At 46.0% G+C, this 20240-nt stretch overlaps 1 protein-coding gene across 12 annotated transcripts in view; it reads left to right on the top strand.

Annotated features, from left to right (window-relative positions):
* The window catches only part of SPIN1 (spindlin 1), a 63669-nt gene that overhangs the window by 38342 nt on the left and 5087 nt on the right, over positions 1–20240 (top strand). For 10 of the 12 annotated variants that reach the window (XM_040963699.1, XM_040963708.1, XM_040963697.1 and 7 more), the window contains 3 exons: positions 2062–2110; positions 13244–13497; positions 17469–17702. In XM_040963699.1, coding sequence (XP_040819633.1) covers positions 2062–2110; positions 13244–13497; positions 17469–17702 — 537 coding nt within the window. Of the gene's footprint in view, positions 1–615; positions 710–2061; positions 2111–12668; positions 12709–13243; positions 13498–17468; positions 17703–20240 lie in introns of those variants that run through there. The other 2 variants (XM_040963705.1, XM_040963703.1) reach the window with 2 other exon arrangements.

Raw genomic sequence — 20240 nt, 5'->3', positions numbered from 1 at the left:
GAGGTACTTTGTTTTTAAGTTATTCAAGAAACAGAGAGAAGACACACAGTAGAATGAGTTGTAATCTGCTGGGTCATTCCACAGATGACCTCAACTGTAGGGGCCAGGCGGAAGCCCAGAAGCAGTCCACTGTGTCTCCTACAAGGGCTGCAGGAACCCAGCTTCTTGGGCAATCACTGCTGCCACATATGGTCTGCATTATTGATTTATATAGATTGATTTATTCCCTCAATCACTTAGAAGGCAGTTACAGAGAACAGAACTGTCTGCTGGTTCACACTGCAAATGGCTGCAAAGGCTGAGGCAGGCCAGCCAGGAGCCAGGAACACATGGCTGGCAGGGAGGGGCCCAAGCATTTTTCCATCCTCTGGTGCTTTTCTAGGTGCCTTAACAAGGAACTGCATCAGGAGTATGCTGTTTGGAACCAGACCCAACACTTGTACGGGTCACGCATTATAGGCAGTGGATTTAACTACTGTTCTGACAGTACTGGCCGCCTCATGTGGGTCTTGGTTGCTAGGCCAAATACCCACTGTTTTTGAATGTTGCTTTCATCTACTTGACAGATGGAATGAGCAAGATCAAACGAGCCAGAGAGAGAGAGAGAGCAACTTCCATCCTCTGGTTCATTCCCCCAGATGACTGCAAAAGACAAAGATAGTAGGTCAGGCCAAAGCCAGGAGTCCAGGACTCGGTCCAGATCTCTTAGGTAGGTAGCAGAGGCCCAAGCACTGAGCCGAGACTGGCTGCGTCCACAGGCTTTAGCAAAGGAAGCTAGGTTGCAAGTGGAGTGACTTGAGGCTCTAAGCAGGCACTTTGATATCAAATGTGGGCGTCCCATGTGATGCTCTATCACAGCGTCTGCCCCAGCCTGCTCCTGTTTTTGCTCTTTTGTTGGCTTTGTGGTCATATATTGTTTATTACCAGTGGAAAACTTTATACTCTTTTCTTCCTTCAAATTCGTGTCCAGTTTCCTGTATGTCAGACCAGTTCGTGCGTCCCGTGGCTCCCTGGGGCTGTGTTCCTTCCTCCCTTATGTCTCCCCTTAGGGTGGTTTGTCAGTAGGGCTGTGCTCCCGCACACTAAGGATCTGTTTCATTAACCACAGTCAATGAACTTTTCGCTTGAAGTCCTATATCTTTCACTCCTGCCTTTTGTTTCCTTTGTATTTTCCATTTTTAAAGTATTTATAAGTATTTTTAAGTATTTGTATTCTTTAAATAGTTGGACTTAGTTTCTCCATGCCCTTCTACATACTTTGTTTTGGCTATGATTCACTTGATTATGGGATTGTAATTATCTTTCTGCACACGGTTTTTATTGGAGCGTTAGATATTCCACATACTGTGGTTAAGTATTCAGACAGTTGCTGATATTTTATAAAGAATGTCAAAGTGTGTCGGGCAGGAGGTGCTGAAGATGGATGTGAGGTTTCCCCAGCTTCTTAGTGGGGATCCCCCTTTGGAAGTTTGTGGCGTGACCCACGTGCTCAAGCGGCTGAGTGGAGTTGGACCAACTTTGGTCGCTGTAATTTCTCATCGTTCTTTATATGCAGACTTGGGCTTAGCCAGAGACTGAAGACCCCTTCCCGGAGGCCTTGGAGGCTGTGCCTCCGCGGCAGCTCCTCCTGGCCTGCACTGGTTTACAGTCCTGGCCTCACTTCTGGTCCCTTCTTGGGATGTCTGTGAAACCTGCTCATCCCTCTTTCCTTGCCAGTTCTCATAGACCATATTTGGTGCCGCTCTGCTGTCTCAATTCAGATACCTGTGTATTTTGTCCCATTCTCAATTTACACAACAGGAGGACAGTTGCGTACCATGTTGCACTGTGGCTGCAGTAACCACTCACTCTCTGTGTGGTTCTGGTGCCCACCTTGAGCTGGTGTTGGGTGGGGAGGAACTGCTGCCTGTGCACTGTCCCTTGTACTCCCAGAGGCCTTACGTCCTCTGTGAAACAGTGAGCAAATGATTCTTACGTGTGGGCTGCTGGTGGTTAATTTCTCTGTGTGTTCTGAGCTGTGTTTCATACATTTTCCTTGATTGTAACTCACCTGTCTTACAGGCCATGCTGGAGTGTCTGCAAACATGATGAAGAAGCGGACGTCCCACAAGTAAGCTCTTCTAAAACTTGCTTCCAGTGTGTTATGTTCTGTGGTTAGTCAGCATGCGTATGGGATGCGTGTGTTGCAAGCAGTGACTGCCACAGTGCCACCTCATATGAAAGTTTTAAGGAAACCAAATTGAGTAAAGCAAAATTGGAACCTCACTCTTCACCAGCATGACTGCCAGGAATTGAAAGGAGTGAAGCCCCTCAGGACACATCACAAGTGAGCCCCTGGCTGGTTGCACTGGCTGGACGCCTTGGAGCTGGAGCAGACACGGGACCTGATGCTGAGGGAGAGGCTCCAAGCAGTGGGACCTGTCCCTGTGAGCTACTAGCCTGGGTTAGGATGTAGGGCTGACATACCAGACCTCAGGCTCTGTGGGAGAGTTGTGTTTGTGCATTTCCACTCAATAAGCTTGTGTGCTTGCTACCAGCCAGACACCTTGCTCTGTGTGAATGTGTTTTTCTGCCCTGTCTGACACTGTTTGGGGGATTTCCAGACGCTGTTTGCTTCCGCTTTCTAAGTGCTGCTTGTGGGAAGAAGTTAGTTGAGATAGTATCTAACATTAAATACTAGATCTTTTAGTTTTCAAATATAAATCTGCCACTACCACCCCCACTGACTGAGCATACATTTCCATTTCATGATGATGTTGCAAGAGGTAACCGACTTGTGTGGTTCTTCCTGGCTTATCTATAGTCCACTTTTTTTTTTCTCTTCCATTTAGTGTGTGTGCTGGTGAAGCAAATACTTCCCTTCTATTTATTAAGCTAAAAATACTAATCATTGACAAAGAATATCATTGTCTTTGTGTTGTCCCTGATGGAGCGCTGTGCAGTAACCCTGTCAAGTGGATACAAGGGGGCCCTGGGCAGGAGGGCAGGACTCCAGGTGACAGGCTACCCCACTGTACTCGTGGGCATAGGGGCTGTGGTTTGCTCAGGGAATGAGACGTAGGGATGTATGGGTCATCGGGACTACTGGGGGAGTACATTACAGGTGAGGTGTGACTTCTGGGGCTTTCACCAACCAGGCCACTGCACTTGTAGGGAAGTGAGGGGGCTGAGGCCAAGCAGAATGGAGGAGGGAAACTGGAGCACCTTTCTGGGTTAAACCAGTGCACCTGCCTACAGTGGGAATCCTGAGCTGGGCTAGTTGGCATCTACCACCACCTAGCAGTGCACAGGAAAGCTAGGGCTGGGAGGCCTGCTTGGCAGGGATAGGTCACTGTACCCGCCAGTGTTAGGACAGGAGGGGCATGTTACAGTGGGCCCAAGTTACCAACTGGCACTCAGGAGAACTGGATCTGAGGGCAGGTTCTATGGGCGATTTGTGGGCTTATCCCTGTGGTATTGCAATATCTACTGGTTTCTTCAAGGGTTGGGGGTGATAATGGGTTGACCTATGCATGACCAAGAAACTCACTGACACGAGAACTGGGGTTGGGAATAGGCTGGGCTGGCCCAGGCTGCAGCAACAACATACACACATGAATTGGATGTGAGTCAGGCCTGGCCTCAATATCCACGAGCACATGCAAAGGCTAAGGCAGGAGGGCAGACTATGGTGGTAGGGGTCTTGCACCTATTGGCACATGTGGGCCTGGCAAGCGAACTTGGCAAACTCTGGTGGGCCATAGCCTCCGCTGGTGAGCATGAGAGTCAGGGCTGGATGTGAGCCAGGTGGGCAAGGCTGCTCTGTTCATCAGCAAATGTGCAGGCTGGCTAAGTAGGTAAACCAGGAGGGCTGAGCCAAAGCATAGCACAGTGGTGTGTGCAGGAGCTAAAGTACAGTGTTGGCCATGGTGGGCTACGATGTCACATTGATTGGTTTGCATGAGAGCCAGGGATGGGGGGCAGGCTGGGTAGGGCTAGGCTATAGCACCAGCCAGCCAGAGTTGGGACCTGGGCAGGGCTGTGGGATGAGTGGGCCATTCCAGACTGCAGCATCCAATGGTAACAATCATGATGGGAGATAGGGCCTGGCACAATAGCCTAGTGGTTAAAGTCTTCACCTTGCACATGCCGGGATCCCATGTGAGTGCTGGTTCTAATCCTGGAAACCGTGCTTCCCATCCACCTCCCTGCTTGTGGCTTGGAAAAGCAGCTGAGGATGGCCCAAAAGCTTGGGATCCTGCACCCATGTGGGAGACCCAGAGGAAGCTCTCCTGGCTCTTGGCTCCTGGCTCCTGACTTCTGATTGGCTCAGCTCTGGCCGTTGTAGCCACTTGGCGAGTGAATCAGCGGCTGGAAGATCTTTCTGTCTCTTCTCCTCTCTGTTTATCTGACTTCCCAAATAAAAAAGAAGAAACAGGTGGGGGATAAGTTGAGAATGGGGGTAGACTGGGCTGAACATGGCTGCAGCATCCCTCGGCATATTTGTGAGTCGAGTCTAGGGGTGTGCCAGATTGTGCTAGGTTAGAGCACCCGCTGGTGGTCGTAAGAGTATGTGCTGGGCTGGGCTAGATCATGGCACCCACTGATCCACATGAGAGCCGGGTCTGGGGGTGGGCCAGGTAGGGCTGTAGCCAAGCCAAGCTGTAGCACCCACCAGTGAGAACCATAATGGGTATGGCCTGGTTTGGCAAGGCCATGGTACCCGCTGGTGAATGTCAGAACTAGAGTTAGGCCAAATCAGGCTGTGCCAAACACCCACTAGTGTGCGCAAGGTCCATGACTAGGATCTTGGAGAACTACTCTGTTGAGATACGGCGCCAGCTGGTGAGTGTGAACTGGGATAAGAGGCCAGTCTAGGCTTGGCTATAGTATCCATTGGCATACATGTGGGTCAGAAGTGGGGGTGGGCTGGATTGGACTGATCTGCAACATCTGCTGGCAGGTGTGAGTGTCAATGTGGGATGCAGGCCAGGCTGGGTTGGTACACAATACCCACTGGTTCACATTAGGGCTGGGACTGGGCTGTAATTGAGGGCAGGCCGGGTGGAGCCAGGTAGCAGCACCTGGCAAGGCATGCCAAGGCAAGATGGGCCATGCCTGACTGGGCTATAGTACCTACCAGCGCATGTAAGATGTCAGGCCAAGAGTGAGCCTGTTGAGGGGATTGTGGGAGCCCCCTTGCTGGGTCACTATTCCCATGGGGAGCATAAGAGCTGGAACTGAGCATGATCCGAGCTGTGCAGGGCTTCAGCAACCATCACCCTGCATGTTAGCTGGATTTGGGGGAGGGTTAGGCTAGGCCAGGGCACTTCATCCATTGGTGCATACAATGGCAAGGATAAATGATTACTACCTGGGCTTTGCTGCAGCATCTGCTAATTGGTGCCGGGAAAGGGTGTAAGTCGTATCAGACTGGACCCAAGTAGTCCTGGAAAAGTGCAAGACCTGGGACTAGGAGTGCTTCTAGTAGGAAAACAGTGGGCACTCCTCTGCCAGGATGCACCTCCTGCTGGTGTGCATGAGAGCCAGGGCTGGGGGCGGGTGTGTCTGGACAGGGCAGCAGTATCTGTTGGATATGTGTGGGCTGGGGTGGGCTAAGCTGCAACACCCATACATGAGAGCCCCGTTGGGATGTGGCAAGGACCATACTAGTATGCTCCATGTACTGGGCCACGCAGGAACCAGGGTTGTGGGCAGGCCTCATGGAGGGCAATTGAAGGACTCCCCCAACCAGGCTTCAATTCCTGCTGGTGTGCTCAAGGGTCAGGTCTGTGGCTTGCTGGGTTGGGTTGAACCACAGCACACATTGGTTTGCATAGGACCTTGGGGCTGTGGATGGAACTGAGCTGACAGCTACAATCACCAGTGAATGCATAGGTTGATACAGGTGACAGACTGAACCGGCGCCTGTACTGGCTGGCAAATGCGGGTCAGGTCTGGAGTCACCCCAGGTGAGTTTTCTTGGGAGAATTCCCAACTGGACTACTGGATTTGAAATTCTGTCCACAGGGAGAATCATTGTATTTGGTCTGACCTTGGAATTCGTGTATCAGGATTGTGCTTCAATTGCTGATGCCTGTGCAGTGGACAGCATGCCCAGGTGCATGGGTTGGGGCATAACAGCCAGCTCATTTAGGCTTGCAGAGGATGTTGAGTACCATATAGAAGATGGGAAGCAGAAGATGTTGGACAACTCTCCTGGCCAAGTGTCTGGGCAAGTGGGTGCACTAAGGTGGACTCTGTCAGCCAGTGAACCTTGGAAGCATTTTCTCAACTTTGGAGTAGCAAAACCAACAGCATCAGGCAGTACACTCAGAACATTCTTCTAAATGACATCAAGAAGACATCCTCTATCCCCAGGTACTGATTTATTTTGGCAGCTGGGAGCAGCCCCCACCACTCCTTGCACCCCAACCCCCTCCTCTCCTCTCCACCAGATACAGGAGAAAAGGGGAAAAAAGGAAAATTGGAATTTGTTCCACCCACCTTCCCCCATATCTTGACCCTCCCCACCCTAATCAGTGGTCCTTATGTCAACTATGTAAACAATATTAAAAATAACATTTTTTAAAATAGCTACTGTGAACTCTTTTTTTAGATTTATATATTTTTATTGTAAAGTCAGACATACAGAGAGGAGGAGAGACAGAGAGGAAGATCTTCTGTCTGCTGATTCACTCCCCATGCGTCCTCAATGGCTGGAGCTGAGCCAATCTGAAGCCAGGAACTAGGAACGTCTTCCGGGTCTCCCACATGGGTATGGGATCACAAGGCCTTCCTCAACTGCTTTCCCAGGCCACAAGCAGGGAGCTGAATGGGAAGCAGGGCTACTGGGATTAGAACTGGTGCCCATATGGGATCCCGGAGCATGCAATGCAAGGACTTAACACTATTGCACTGGGCCCTACTATTAGCTCTTATGTTAGATGAGGAAGTTGGTGTACAGGATGTGGAACTGTCCATGGTCACGTAGCTAGTAGGTGATTGAATTGTAAGTAGTACAAGTCATGTTGAGATGATTCACAGTTGAAGGAAGGATATACACGGGTTTTTTTTTTTTTGCGAATGTTACATCCTTTATATATGGTACTCATACATTCCTGGAGTTTGGTATCTTCATGAGAAGGGAGGGTCCTGGAGCCAGACCCATTTGAAGCTGAAATGGGCTGCTTTGCTAATGCTGTTGTCTAGAGGTTATGGATGTTACTAATTTAACATATTTAAAAATCTCCATGCATATCTATGGATAATTGCATGTATGAAAACTTTTCATGTGGTCCAGTTTCTATGTTTGTAGGCTTTAGAAGTGTACTTTTTTCCATGATTTTAATATATCATCATTTCATCATCTGGATACTGTCAAGAAGCTGTCAGCTCATCCTCCATGATGATAAATACCTGTTTTTTTCTTGTGCCTCTTTTTTCCTCAAGAAGTGGTTTATGGCGGTAAAGGAAGAGATTGTTAGGTGTTTAACTCTGATTTTTCTTTAAGAATTCCCCTTTAGTTGTTTAAATCATGATGTAAGAGTAACCTTTCGTGACTTGCTCTAAATCAGGATGTCCTAATTCGTAGTGTTTTGATATTTATTTTACAATATTCCTTGTGAAGAGATGTTATCTATTGATAAATGATAGTTAAAAATTTAGGGGCTGGTGCTGTGGCATACAGAATAAAACCAGTACCTATGGTACCAGCATCCCATATGGGCACTGGTTAAGGTTCTTAAATGCTCCACTTCCTATCCAACTCCTGTGCGAAGGAAAGTAGCAGAGACCTTTTCCTTTTGTTGTTAGTCTTGTGTGGCTTTGGCTTGCTTTCCGTAGTGTCCGCTCCCTCCTTCCCCCTCTCTGTCTCCATCTCAGTCTCCTGTGCTTGGCTTATTTTGAAAGATTAGAGGGAAGAACAGACACAGAAAGGGATCAGTCTTCCACCTGCTGGTTCACTCCCCAGATGGCCACAGCAGTCAGCACTGGGCCAGGCTGAAACCAGGAGCTTCAGTGTCTCCTAGGTGGGTGGCAGGGTCCCTAGACTAGGACTACTGGGAACCCAACTTGCATCCTTGTGGGATGTGAGCATGGTCGCAGGTTTCCTGGCTACCCTAGGCACGTCTTGCGATGTACTTGTAGAATTAGATTGTTTCTATCTTTTTGTTTGTTTGCTTGAAGATTTATTATGAATTTTTTAAAAGATTTATTTATTTTTATTTACAAAGTCAGATATGCAGAGAGAAGGAAATATAGAAAGGAAGGTCCTCTGTCCAATGATTCACTCCCCAAGTGACCACAACGGCCAGTGCTGCACCGATCCGAAGCCAGGAGCCTCCTGCAGGTCTCCCACGCTGGTGCAGGGTCCCAAGGCTTTGGGTCGTCCTCAACTGCTTTCCCAGGCCACAAGCAGGGGACTGGATGGGAAGTGGAGCTACTGGGATTAGAACCAGTGCCCATATAGGACCCCAGTACGTTCAGGGCAAGGACTTTATCTGTTAGGCCATGCCACTGGGCTGTAATTTTTTTTTTTTAATCGCAAAGTCAGATATATAGAGAGAGAGGAGGAGAGAGACAGAGAGGAAGATCTTCCATCTGATAATTCACTCCCCAAGTGACCACAACAGCCGGTGTTGTGCCAATCCAAAGCCAGGATCCAGAAACTTCCTCCAGGTCTCCCATGCGGGTGCAGGGTCCCAAGGCTTTGAGCTGTTCTTGGTTGCTTTCCCATACCATAAGCAGGGAGATTAGAACCGGTGCCCATATGGGATCCCAGAATGTGTAAGGCAAGAACTTTAACTTCTAGGCCAGGCCCTGGTATTTGTTTTTAAAAATGTACTTTCAAGTCTTATAAAAGCATTTTGAGATGTGTGTACTTGCATATTCATGATTACCTCTTTTTATTTTACCTTTTTAAAAGATTTTATTTACTTTTATTTAAAAGTAAGATATACAGAGAGGAAGATCTTCTGTCTACTGGTTCACTCCCCAAGCAGCCACAATGACCAAAGCTGAGCATATCCGAAGCCAGGAGCTCAGAGCCTCCTCCACGTCTGCCACACGGCTGCAGGGTCCCAAGGTCCTGGGCCTTCCTTGACTGCCTCCCCAGGCCACAAGCAGGGAGCTGGATTTTAGTTTTAACATTTGTGTGAAATGGAGATCTTATACCTTCAGGTTCAGTCTACAGCAGCCAGGACTGAACTTGGCCAGTAGTAGGATCCAGCACTCATCCTGGTCTCCTGCGGGTGACAGGGACCCATGGACTTGAGTCATTTGTTCTTTTATTAGCAGGAAGCTGGATTAAAAGTATTTTTAAGATAGTAGCAAAATGAAAAACAACAGTTTGGAAGCAAGTTTTAGTCAAAGTAGCTAGATAAAGTTTTTGAGTTTTCTTTGCTGAAGATTTTTGTTAGTGTCGTTTCAGATGGGGAAGAAGTATAGTTTCTGATTAGTTGTAGATTTAGTAGAAAAATATCGCTTCTCGGCCTTTTGGCTAAGATCAAGTGTAGAAAAATCTAAGCTCGGATATGGTAAGTTTTGAAAGGTGATCACCGTAAGCCTATGAATGGTAACATTGCCTCTGCTAGAAGCTCCATGTAGTGTGCAGAAGCCTCGGTGGTTCCAGCTATACTTACCATGGAAGGAAGGGAAAGTAAATGACAGATAAATGCAAAGCAAAATGTTGAGGATAAGATCAGGAACGTAACATGGCAAAAAATAATGGTGGGCCCAATGCGATAGCCTAGCTGCTAAAGTCCTTGCCTTGAACGCGCTGGGATCCCATATGAGTGCCGGTTCTAATCCCGGCAACTCTGCTTTCCATCCAGCTCCCTGCTTATGGTCTGGGAAAAGCAGTCGAGGACTGCTCAAAGTTTTGGGACCCTGCATCTGCATGGGAGACCCAGAAGAAACTTTGTTCCTGGCTTCGGATTGGCTCTGTTCCAGCCATTGCAGTCACTTGGGGAGTGAACCATCAGATGGAAAATCTTCCTCTCTGTCTCGCCTTCTCTCTGTACATCTGCCTTTCCAATAAAAATAAATTTTCTAAAACAGATAATGATAAAATTATTTTACTAAAAGATGAGTGGGGAAAACACCCACCCAAAAGCAAAGGCCATGCCTCCTTATGGTGTACAGCAGGTTCCTGCTGAGGAGTCCCAGCCCCTTGTGCTGTCGAGCATGTTAATGATGACTGCCTGAAGACAGCTGAAGTCACAGTGAAATGTGATGACAAGCATCCCAGGCATTATCAGGACCACTTGCTGATAATCCTCATTTATAGAATAGTAAATGTAGAAGGGACAAGCACTAAGTCAGGAAATCCATCATTGGTTAAGTGTATAATGGTTTTGTTGAAAATGTAGAGCACTCCATGCATGTGAATCTAGCAAAGAACTGCTGGCCAGAACTCTAGAATAACTGTGTATGTGGAGAGAGATTAGCTGGGGAAGGACAGTCTCCAGGGCAGGACCCTAGGATGCAGCCCAGGAAGGAGTGAGTTCTCCCTGCTGCCAGAGGCTTACGTTCATGTTGAAGGTCATCTGATTTCCTCAGAGTCCACGTCTTTCAGTGTTAACTCCAGCTTCTAGAAATACTAGTGACTTCTAGAAAAGTGTGTGACACAGAAGTATTTGGTACAATGGTAAAAATGCTATATTTGCTTATGATTTTGGTAGTAATGGTATATCTTTTGTAAATTAGAGGCTGGTATGCATGATTTTTTTCTTCAGTAAGGTCTTTAACCTGGTCTTTAACCTAGTCTTCGCCTTTGCTGTAAGCGGAAAGAAAGGCTAATCCCGTCTAGAGTGAATGTCGTGGAGACTTGGTGTAAATATTGGTTGGAGATATTTAGTTGGTTGTCTTAAAAAGAAAGCTCTTGCCATAGAAGCACACACCCAAGGAAACCAGATGGAGTCCAGTGATGGTTTGGATGTTGAGAAACCCACTTTCTCTTGTATCTGAATGTCTTCAGGACTTTACAGGTTATGGACTTGATAGTTCCTGGTCCCAGAGGTAGGAAACCTGTATGCATGGGTCACACAGATTCATGAAGTCATTTGGTCTGACCCTGCTAAATCAAATGCAGGTGAGACATGAATTTGAATAAACCTATAGAAGCCTGCATTTTAAGTTGATGATTTTGTAAGGCATGCAGATGATGTTTAAGTCCCAAACAGACCTTGACAGAATAAATGCTCCTGTGCCCTGAGACCTTTTCCTTTCCTCTTTGGGCAAGGGTCTTGGCTTGTTGCTGTGAACAGAGCTGACTTGGAGTTCTTTGTCCACTTGCTGTGAGGCAGTCTGAGCTTTAGCGGGTAGTCTGCACATTCTGCTCTTGGGATTCTCCTCTTGCCTTTGCAGTCCCTGAATTAAGTGGTGTTTAGTACTCCTTTCTGTGTCTTTGATTTGAAGTTTCAGAACTTCTGTTGTGTAGAAGTTGGAATTTATTGTCTGTCCCTCTCTGAATCCTGTCTTGTCTCCATTCCCTCATCTGCTTGCTACATTGACTTTTCCATGCTTCTCTAGTCCCTGTGTTTTAATAGCTCATTGCTTCTCTGCCTTTTCTATTTTCTGCATGTCTTTGTCATTTTTGGACTTTTCCATTCCGAGCCTCTTAGGTGTTCTTGCATGAAAGCTTTCTAGAGAAGTAGCCAGTGAGAGATAGGTGACCACAGATGACATTTTCGTGTTTAGTATTATTTTTGGTGTTGTTTACATAGTGGACAAGGGTGTGTTTGCATGAGGACAGCTCATAGATGACATTTGTTAGGAGGAATTGGCATGGTTGTGAAGGCTGAGAGGTCTCTGCAAGCTCGAGGCCTGGGGAAACCAGTCCTGTGCTTCAGCTTGAATGCAAAGGCCTGAGAAGAGGCGGGCTGCACAGGCCAGTCGGAGCCCACAGGCGGGAGGAGAAGGGGCAGAAAGCCAGCACTGACACACCAGAGGCCCAGCTCATTGACTCTTGTTTACAAAAGGGTGGAGGATTGTTTTCTGTCTACTCCTTTGAAGTGTTTGTTTTGGGCTTCTCCTGCCAGTCTGAATAATTTTGATTGCCTTTTTCTCCATTTGCTGTTTTGCTGTGCTGTCCAGCCCCGATCTGCCCCCTGCCTCATCTAAGTGAAGAAGGACTGGAGGACTCCTTTCTTAGCTTAAGAGCTCCTTCCTGGCTTCTGGAGACTTAGATTTTGTAGCCCTACTTTAGGCCTTCCCTCATCCAACAGCAGGTGTCCTCAGGGCTGGCCCTGCCTTCCTGGGGCTCTGCAGAGCAGGGACTAAGTTGGCAGGCACACTGCTGAACTTTGCACTCCCTTTTGGCTGACTGGTATTGGCCTCCCACTCCTTAGATTTGTCAGACGCCTCCTCTGCCAAGGCTCTAGGACTTCTAATTTGACTAAATTTACATAGCAGGTCTAGAATACGTTATCCTTTACTTACAGTTGTTTTAAATACGGCAAACTGCAATAAAGTGTTGTTTTTTTAAAAAAAAACTTGTGTTACTTGCTGAGTATTAATCACTTTTATTCATGGTGTACCAAGTTGTGGCTTTGTTCTGTATAACTGGGAAGGGAGTTATGTTTTGCTCTTAGCTGCTTTGTTCTTGTATTATTAGCATCCTTTGTATTGATTTTGACCTTCCCCTTTGCATCCAAGCCAAGTGTGGTCCCTTATCTTTGTGTTTCAAGGTGAAATGAAAATGAAGATTTTTCTGATATCAAGAGCCAGGTATCTATTATATGTAGATTTTTCAATTGATAGTAATTGGGAAAGAATGTACTTCCGCTGTTGCTCTGGTAACTTCTAGTAGTATGTTAAACATTTGTTATAAACAGTAAGATAACTTAGTTAAGTGTCTAATGATATGCCTGCTGGAGACATATTGGATGTCGTATGTTGTTAATAAGCCAGCCTCAACTCCTTTTTAAGAAAAACTCAGATATCTAGTTTGTTATTGTTGCTTCAGCCAGAGGAGAATTAGAATGGGTAGAGTTAATTGAATTGAAAGAAATCTGAAAGCTAGGAAACCAATGCCTGATTGTAGGACACACAGGAAGCTCCTGTTGTTGACTTGCCCGTAACTGCTGGTAAAGGGGAAAGCTTCATTGCAGGTGCTCCTGCGGTGGGTGGGAAGGCACCCCTGGCGCCACTGAGCAGCAGTGAGGCTGACTCAGCTGTTGTGGGAGCATGCTAGCCAGTACCATGTTGGCTCTGGATGTGCAGCTCTGGTGAGATAATCCCTTGTGTGTGTGTGTGAATGCAGAAAACACCGGAGCAGCGTGGGGCCGAGCAAGCCTGTTTCCCAGCCCCGTCGGAACATCGTAGGATGCAGGATTCAGCATGGGTGGAAAGAGGGCAATGGCCCTGTCACCCAGTGGAAGGGAACTGTCCTGGACCAGGTGCCTGTGAATCCTTCTTTGTATCTTATAAAATACGATGGATTTGACTGTGTTTATGGACTAGAACTTAATAAAGATGAGAGAGTCTCTGCACTCGAAGTCCTCCCCGATAGAGTTGGTAAGTTTTGTTTTGTTTTGTTTAACTAGTGTGTCTGCTTTAAAAAGTGATATTGAAGTGGTGGATGTGTTTTTGAGTACTTAGTTACAGGTGTTATTTTTATTGGCATGCAAATACTACTGATGAACATTTAAGTCATTCTTGCAAAACCACAAACATTGCTACCAAGCAAATTTTCTGAAACCACAACTCCAGGAACTGTAGGAATCTCTATTCTGCAGCTTCCACCTCTGCTGAAGAAGCGTGCAGTGTAGTGATGTGTAGCATTTTACTCACTGTTACCTGGACAGTGATGGGTAAGATTACTTTACCATTAGTTCATGTCTTGTATGTTGATTTCTCAAAGACCATCTGAAGAACTTTAATGTTGGGATCTTTACATGCAGTGCATGTCTTTGTATATTACATAAATGACCACTGTGCTTTGAGCCAAAATTTAAGCAACCAAAACATGGAGCTTTAGTATTTGCCTTTAATTTCTCAGGATTTGTTTGAACAATGTTTGTGGAAATGAATGTACCTTTTATGTCACACACTACGAGATTTTGTCATAAAAATACTAAGATACGAGGTCGGTGGTGTTAAATAATCACTGATTTTATTTTTAACACAGTGGTGAATGGCCAAGATAATGTAACTTTCTTCAGAGTGTTTCTTTTGAAATGTTTTATTATAGTGTTGTTGCTGTTGTTTAAATACTGATGTATGTTTTTCAGAATGGCCTTTAAAGGTCTGTGCTATTAAAACAGTTTCATCAGATGCAGGGGCAGGGACCAACGCTGTGGCATAGCAGGTAAAGCCAGTACTGACAAGTGTTGGCATCTCATGGGTGCCTATTCCAGCCTCCGCTGCTCCACTTCGAATCCAGCTGCTTGCTGAGCTGCCTGAGAGAGCAGTGGAGGCTTGCCAGGTCCTTGGGTCCCTGCACCCACTGAGAGAATCCTGGAGAAAACCCTGGACTCCTGGCTGCAGCCTGGCACAGTTCCTTTTGTTGCATCCACTCGGGGAGTGAACCAGCAGATGGAAGACCTCTGTCTCCTCTCTTTGTAGCTCTGCCTTTCCAAATAAAGTAAACCTTTTTTAAAGAAAATTGTGAAAGGCAGAAACTAATGTCACTTTCTCTCCTTTCTTCCCCAGTAACTTAACTCTTTCTTAGCAGCAAGATGTTTCATTAATTTTCTCTTCCCATGTTGCATGGTAATCTTTGCTTAATTTTTGTAGATGCAGTTTAGTTTTCACGTTTTTCTCTATTCTCAAGTGTTCGTGCGTGCCTGTCTGTTTTTTGAGATCAATCCATTTCTCAGAAATGTCAGCATGCTAAGATCGTGCAGTACTAGAAACACTATTGGATAAAAAGAATAATATAGGATAATAAAAAAGATGACCCAAATAATGTCATTAGTTTCGCTAAATAGTTCTCATTCCCTCTTCTGACACAGAATTTTAGTTTGTACCCTTTCTAGTGCGAGATCTCTTGGCTCCCTGGAGCACCTCCCTGTATTGTTTGCCGTGGGACCTGAGCTGCTCAGTCCTTCTATGATCGCAGGCTGAAGGGCACACGAATCTGACGTAGTGTTTTCCTGGGCAGTTGTACCATTTTGCAGTCCTGCTAACAATATTCCAGGAGTTCTGATTCTGCATCCTCTTGCATCTCTATGTGCTTTTTGTGGGGAGTAGTGCAGCAATAGGGGCACTTTTATAGGACACTGGCTTTGCAAATAGTAGCTAAACAGGCTGTGCCACAATATGCAGCGCCTATGCCATTCTTGAATTATTATTTATTTAAGTAAGATTTATTTATCATAATGTTAAACAATGATACGCTCAACTAGAAAATTAACATGTTTATTAACAATAAAGGAACTGATTAATGAGTTGAATGGTACACGTGTGTGTTTCTCAAAGATCATCTGTTTACTTACTTGAAAGCTGCAGTTAGAGGGAGGTTCGTATCTGAATGCCCACCAAGCCTAGGGCCAAATCAAGAGTTTTCTTTTAGTCGTTACATGTGGGTGGCAGAGGCCCACACATAGGGGCCACCCTCTACTGCCTTTTACAGACCATTGATAGGGACTGGATTGAAAGAGGAGCACAGGGCCCGCCTAGCAGCTAAAGTCCTCACCTTGAACACGCCGGGATCCCAGATGGGTGCTGGTTCTAATCCCAGCAGTCATCCAGCTCCCTTCTAGTGGCCTGGAAAAGGCACAGCCTAGGGACCCTGCACCCTCGTGTTTCCTCTGTCTCTCCTCTCTGTATATCTGACTTTGCAATAAAAAGTAAATCCCAGCCCCAATAATAAATAACCTAAAAAAAATAGTGGAGTATATACCCCCCTGTGGGATGTTCGCAGTAGCTTTACGCTCTTCACCACAGTGCCAGCCCCTGAAAGTTAAGAGTTAGAGAAATCCGTACAGATGCTGGTGCTGGTGCCATGTGTAATAGGTTAAACCTCTGTCTTCAGTGCCGGCATCGCTGGTTCAAGTTCTGGCAGGTCCATTTTTGATCCAGGTCCCTGCTACTGCAATAGCCTGAGAAAGCAGCAGAAGGTGGCCCTGGTCTTGGGTTCTCGTTGCACGTGGGAGTGAGTCACAAGTGGAACGACTGGGACTGGAGCTGATGCCCCCTGTGGACGCTGCTGTTGCTCCCAGTGGATTAGCCCACCAGGCCAGAGCACCAAACCCTAAAATCTACTTTTTGAAGAATTCTAGAATGGGGCTATCATCAGGGAGGCGGGACATCTCAACAGCATGAACCATCTGGTTAGGTCAGTGGCACATACTGAATTGTGTGACATAGGAGAGCAAAGGCCTCTCTGGTGTCACAGCCATATGAGCAATAAACAGTTAACAGATGCATAAAGTCAAGGGAAGGTAGATAAGGGTGACTACTGATAAGAAATAAAAATGGCTACCCTGCCAGCATGCGTCACACTTCTTCCAACGTCATAGACCTCTAAGGGACTGAGCTGTGAGGGGAACCAGGCTCCTGGAGGAGTGGAAAGCAGGTGCAGGCACAGGAGCATCAGCCGGCCTGGAAGGGGGGTGGGCTCGTCCGAGAGGAGGAAAGTGGTGAGCTGGGGGCAGGATACAAGGCTGCACAGCTGCATTTTTTCCTCCCAAGGACAGTACTGGAGAGAAGTAGACACACAGAGAGCTGCTCGCTGGCTCACTTCCCAAATGAGTTCAATGGCCAGAGCTGTGCTGATTCAAGCTAGGAGCTTCTTCTGGATCTCCCATGTGGGTTCAGGACCAAAGGAATTGAGCCATCATCTGCTGCTTTCCAAGGCTAGATTGGAAGTAGAGGAGCCGGGATGTGAACTGGCATCCATATGGGATGGCAGCCTGGAAGCTGGAGGTTCCTCTTCCCATGCCGCAGCACCAGCCCCAGGGCTGCATTTGATTGTTTTTCAGGTCATGGAAAGGAAAGGCACTAAATGTAAGGACAAGAGCAGAACCCAGTGCCTCAGCAGAAACGGAATTGAGTTGATGGAATGTGAACACCAGTTTCCTTAAAGCAACAACATAACTTATGCATTAATTGGGGTAAATTTCTTAGTTTTAATTAGTGCTCTGTGGTCATGTGGTATGTTAATGGAAAGAAAAGCAAACGGAAACTGATGTGGCGACTCTTCTCGAAGTCCGAACTGTCCATTCTGTGCTTGAATGCATAGTGGGAGGTTCTTGGTTAGGTATAGCACCAAGAGCACATGGAGCCAAAAAATATATAAACAGGAAAAACTGAAGTTGTTTCACTTGACTTGAGATAAAAATTCTTTCTTTGGAATCCAGCTCTGGGCTGGGGTCCAACAATTTGTGTTTAACGGTTATACTTAAAGCCTTGCTGATGACTCTTGTTCATTGATGCATTTGCGTGGACAGGACATGTAATTTTTTTTTTTTTAATAAATTCAGTCTTTTTAGTAAGTAACGGTGAAATACTGCCAACTTTGCCACCTTTTCTTTTATTTCCAGCCACCTCTCGAATCAGTGACGCACACTTAGCAGACACGATGATTGGCAAAGCAGTGGAGCACATGTTTGAGACGGAGGACGGCTCTAAGGATGAGTGGCGGGGGATGGTCCTGGCGCGGGCACCGGTCATGAACACTTGGTTTTACATCACCTATGAGAAAGACCCCGTCTTGTACATGTACCAGCTCCTGGACGATTACAAAGAAGGCGACCTTCGCATCATGCCCGATTCCAGTAAGTAGACACTAACATTTATGTTTGCTTAGCAAAAAGAAATCTTGAACAATTAGTGTATTATTTTGCAGGTATATTTTAAAAATTTGGGAGTGTGATAATCCTTTAGTCATTCCATCTGGGTTGTGAAAGTTTTCCACTCTCTTGTTGTAAGTTCTAGGGAAATTATTAGATGATTAGCTTTGCTTAGCTCCTGTAACAAAAATAAAGGCTACTTAGCATTTACTAGCACTATGTATTATTATTAAGGTTTTTTAAAAAGATTTATTTATTTATTTATTTTTATTAGAAAGTCAGATACACAGAGAGGAGGATAGATAGAGGGACAGAAAGATCTTTTGTCTACTGGCTCACTCCAAAGTGGCTGCTATGGCCGGAACTGAGCCGATCTAAAGCCAGGGGCCTCTTCCAGATCTCCCACACAGGTGCGGGGTCCCAAAGACTTGGGCCGTCCTTGACTGCTTTCCCAGGCCACAGGCAGGGAGCTGGATGGAAGTGGAGCTGCCAGGACATGAACTGGCACCCATATGGGATCCTGGAGCATGCAAGGGGAGGACTTAGCCACTAGGCTTCCAGTGCTAGACCTTATGTTGTTCAAAAATATGAAGGTTTGAGGACTAGTATAATAATTCTCCATGTGTTTACTGCTTAGCTTTAATAGCTGCTATTTCATTACCAGTCTGTTTTATCGGCTCTTATTTTGAAGCTAACCCTAGAATTGTATGATTTTATCTAAATGTTTGACCTTTGGAGAATACTGATTTCAGAAAGCAGTTTGGGAACCTTGCAGTGGCAACTAGATTATAAGGTCAAAATTTCAACTATTTAGCTGTTTTCACAGGTAATGGGATAGTTTTATAACTTCATCTCTTTTCTACATGTCAGTCTTTGATAGGTTTTGACGTAGGAGCCCCAGCTTCTTTCATTTCTATGTCAGGATGACCTCTTGTCTGCTCTTTGTTGAAAAGAGTTACTCTTTTGCCATTGATGTTTTAATACCTTTGTAGAAAAACCAGTTGGCATTGGATGTACGAGTTTATTACTGATTGTTAGTTCTGTTTGATTTGTCTGCATGTCTGTGGTACTGGGGCCACGCTGCCTTAAGTATATTACTTTGTAGTAAGTTTCGAGGTCTGAAGGTTGGAGTTTATTTTCAGAATTCTTTGGATCATTTCAAGTTCCTTCCAGTTTCTACAAAGAAATCACCTGGCCTCCTTGGGGAAAATTGCATTGAATCTTTAGATAAGTTTGAAGAGAAATACCATGTGAAGAGGCCAGTGCTGTGACATAGTGGGTGATGGCAGCACCTGCAGTACTTGGGCCCTCGTACCCATGTAGGTTATTCAGAACCTGCTGGCTTCGGACAGGGCCAGCCCCAAGCGTTACAAACATGTGGGGTGAAAACTCTTGTGTGTGCCTGCCCTCATACATGCCCTCTCATACATGCCCTCTCTCCCCACGCCTTTCCTCTTTCTTTATGTAACTACATTACAAATAATGAAATAATGAATTACATTACAAATAATGAATAAATGAAGATGCAGGAAATGGTGTCTTTAGTTGCCAACAAGTCTTTTTTTTTTTTTTTTTTTTTAGTAGTTTTTAAAATTTCTATTAGGCAAATTTACAGAGAGAGAGAGAGAAATCTTCTGTTCAATGGTTTACTCCCCAGTTGGCTGAGTGGCCAGAGCTGAGCTAAGCTGGTCAGGAGCAGGAGCCAGGAGCCAGGAGCCAGGAGCTTCTTCCAGATCTCCTGTGAGAGTGCAGCTGTCCTCTGCTGCCTTCCCAGACCGTTAGGGAGCTGTGTCAGAAGTGAAGCAATGAGGACATAAACCGGCCACCCGTATGGGACACTGATGCTTGCAGGCAGAGTATGAGCCAGTGGAGCCATTGCACTGGTTCCAGTGCTACACAGTCTAGCAGTCTTCATCCACGAACCTTGGCTGTTTTTCTGTTTAATGAGAACTTTAATCTTCAGTGAGGTCACCTGTACCAACAAGAAAAAGTTGTGTATTATTCAAAATCTGTAAGGAATTATTTTGATTGGTATCTTCCTTCTGCTGGTTCACTCCCCAAATGGCTGCAGTGTCCAGTACGGGGCCAGTTTGAAGCCAGGAGCCAGTATAATGGGTGCAGGAAGCCCAAGGTCCTGGACCATCCTTCTGCTGTTTTCCCAGGCACGTTAGCAGAGAGGTAGATTCAAATTGGACAACTGGAATTCCAATAGATCATCCATATGGAATGCCAGTTCTGCCAAAAGCAACTTAATTTATTTGGTACGCCATTCACTGCTTTTAGAGTATGAGGTATTCCTTTTGTTTTAAAACTAGAGTAGAAAGATTACATGGAATCCATTGACACTGAGAGGCAAATACCTTAAGAATTTCTAGAATACAGGCTGGCCCAGTAGTATAGCAAGTTAGCCTTCCACTTGCCATACTGGCATCTCATATAGGCACTGGTGCAAGTCCTGGATTCTCCACTTCTGATCCAGTCCCCTGCTGGTGGCCTGGAAAAGCAGCAGAGTATGGCCCAAGG

This window comes from Ochotona curzoniae, unplaced genomic scaffold (genome assembly GCF_017591425.1).
Source record: "Ochotona curzoniae isolate NIBS_2020 unplaced genomic scaffold, NIBS_Ocur_1.0 scaffold_3208, whole genome shotgun sequence".
Lineage (NCBI taxonomy): Eukaryota > Metazoa > Chordata > Mammalia > Lagomorpha > Ochotonidae > Ochotona > Ochotona curzoniae.
This window is presented reverse-complemented; position numbering and strand designations above follow the sequence as displayed.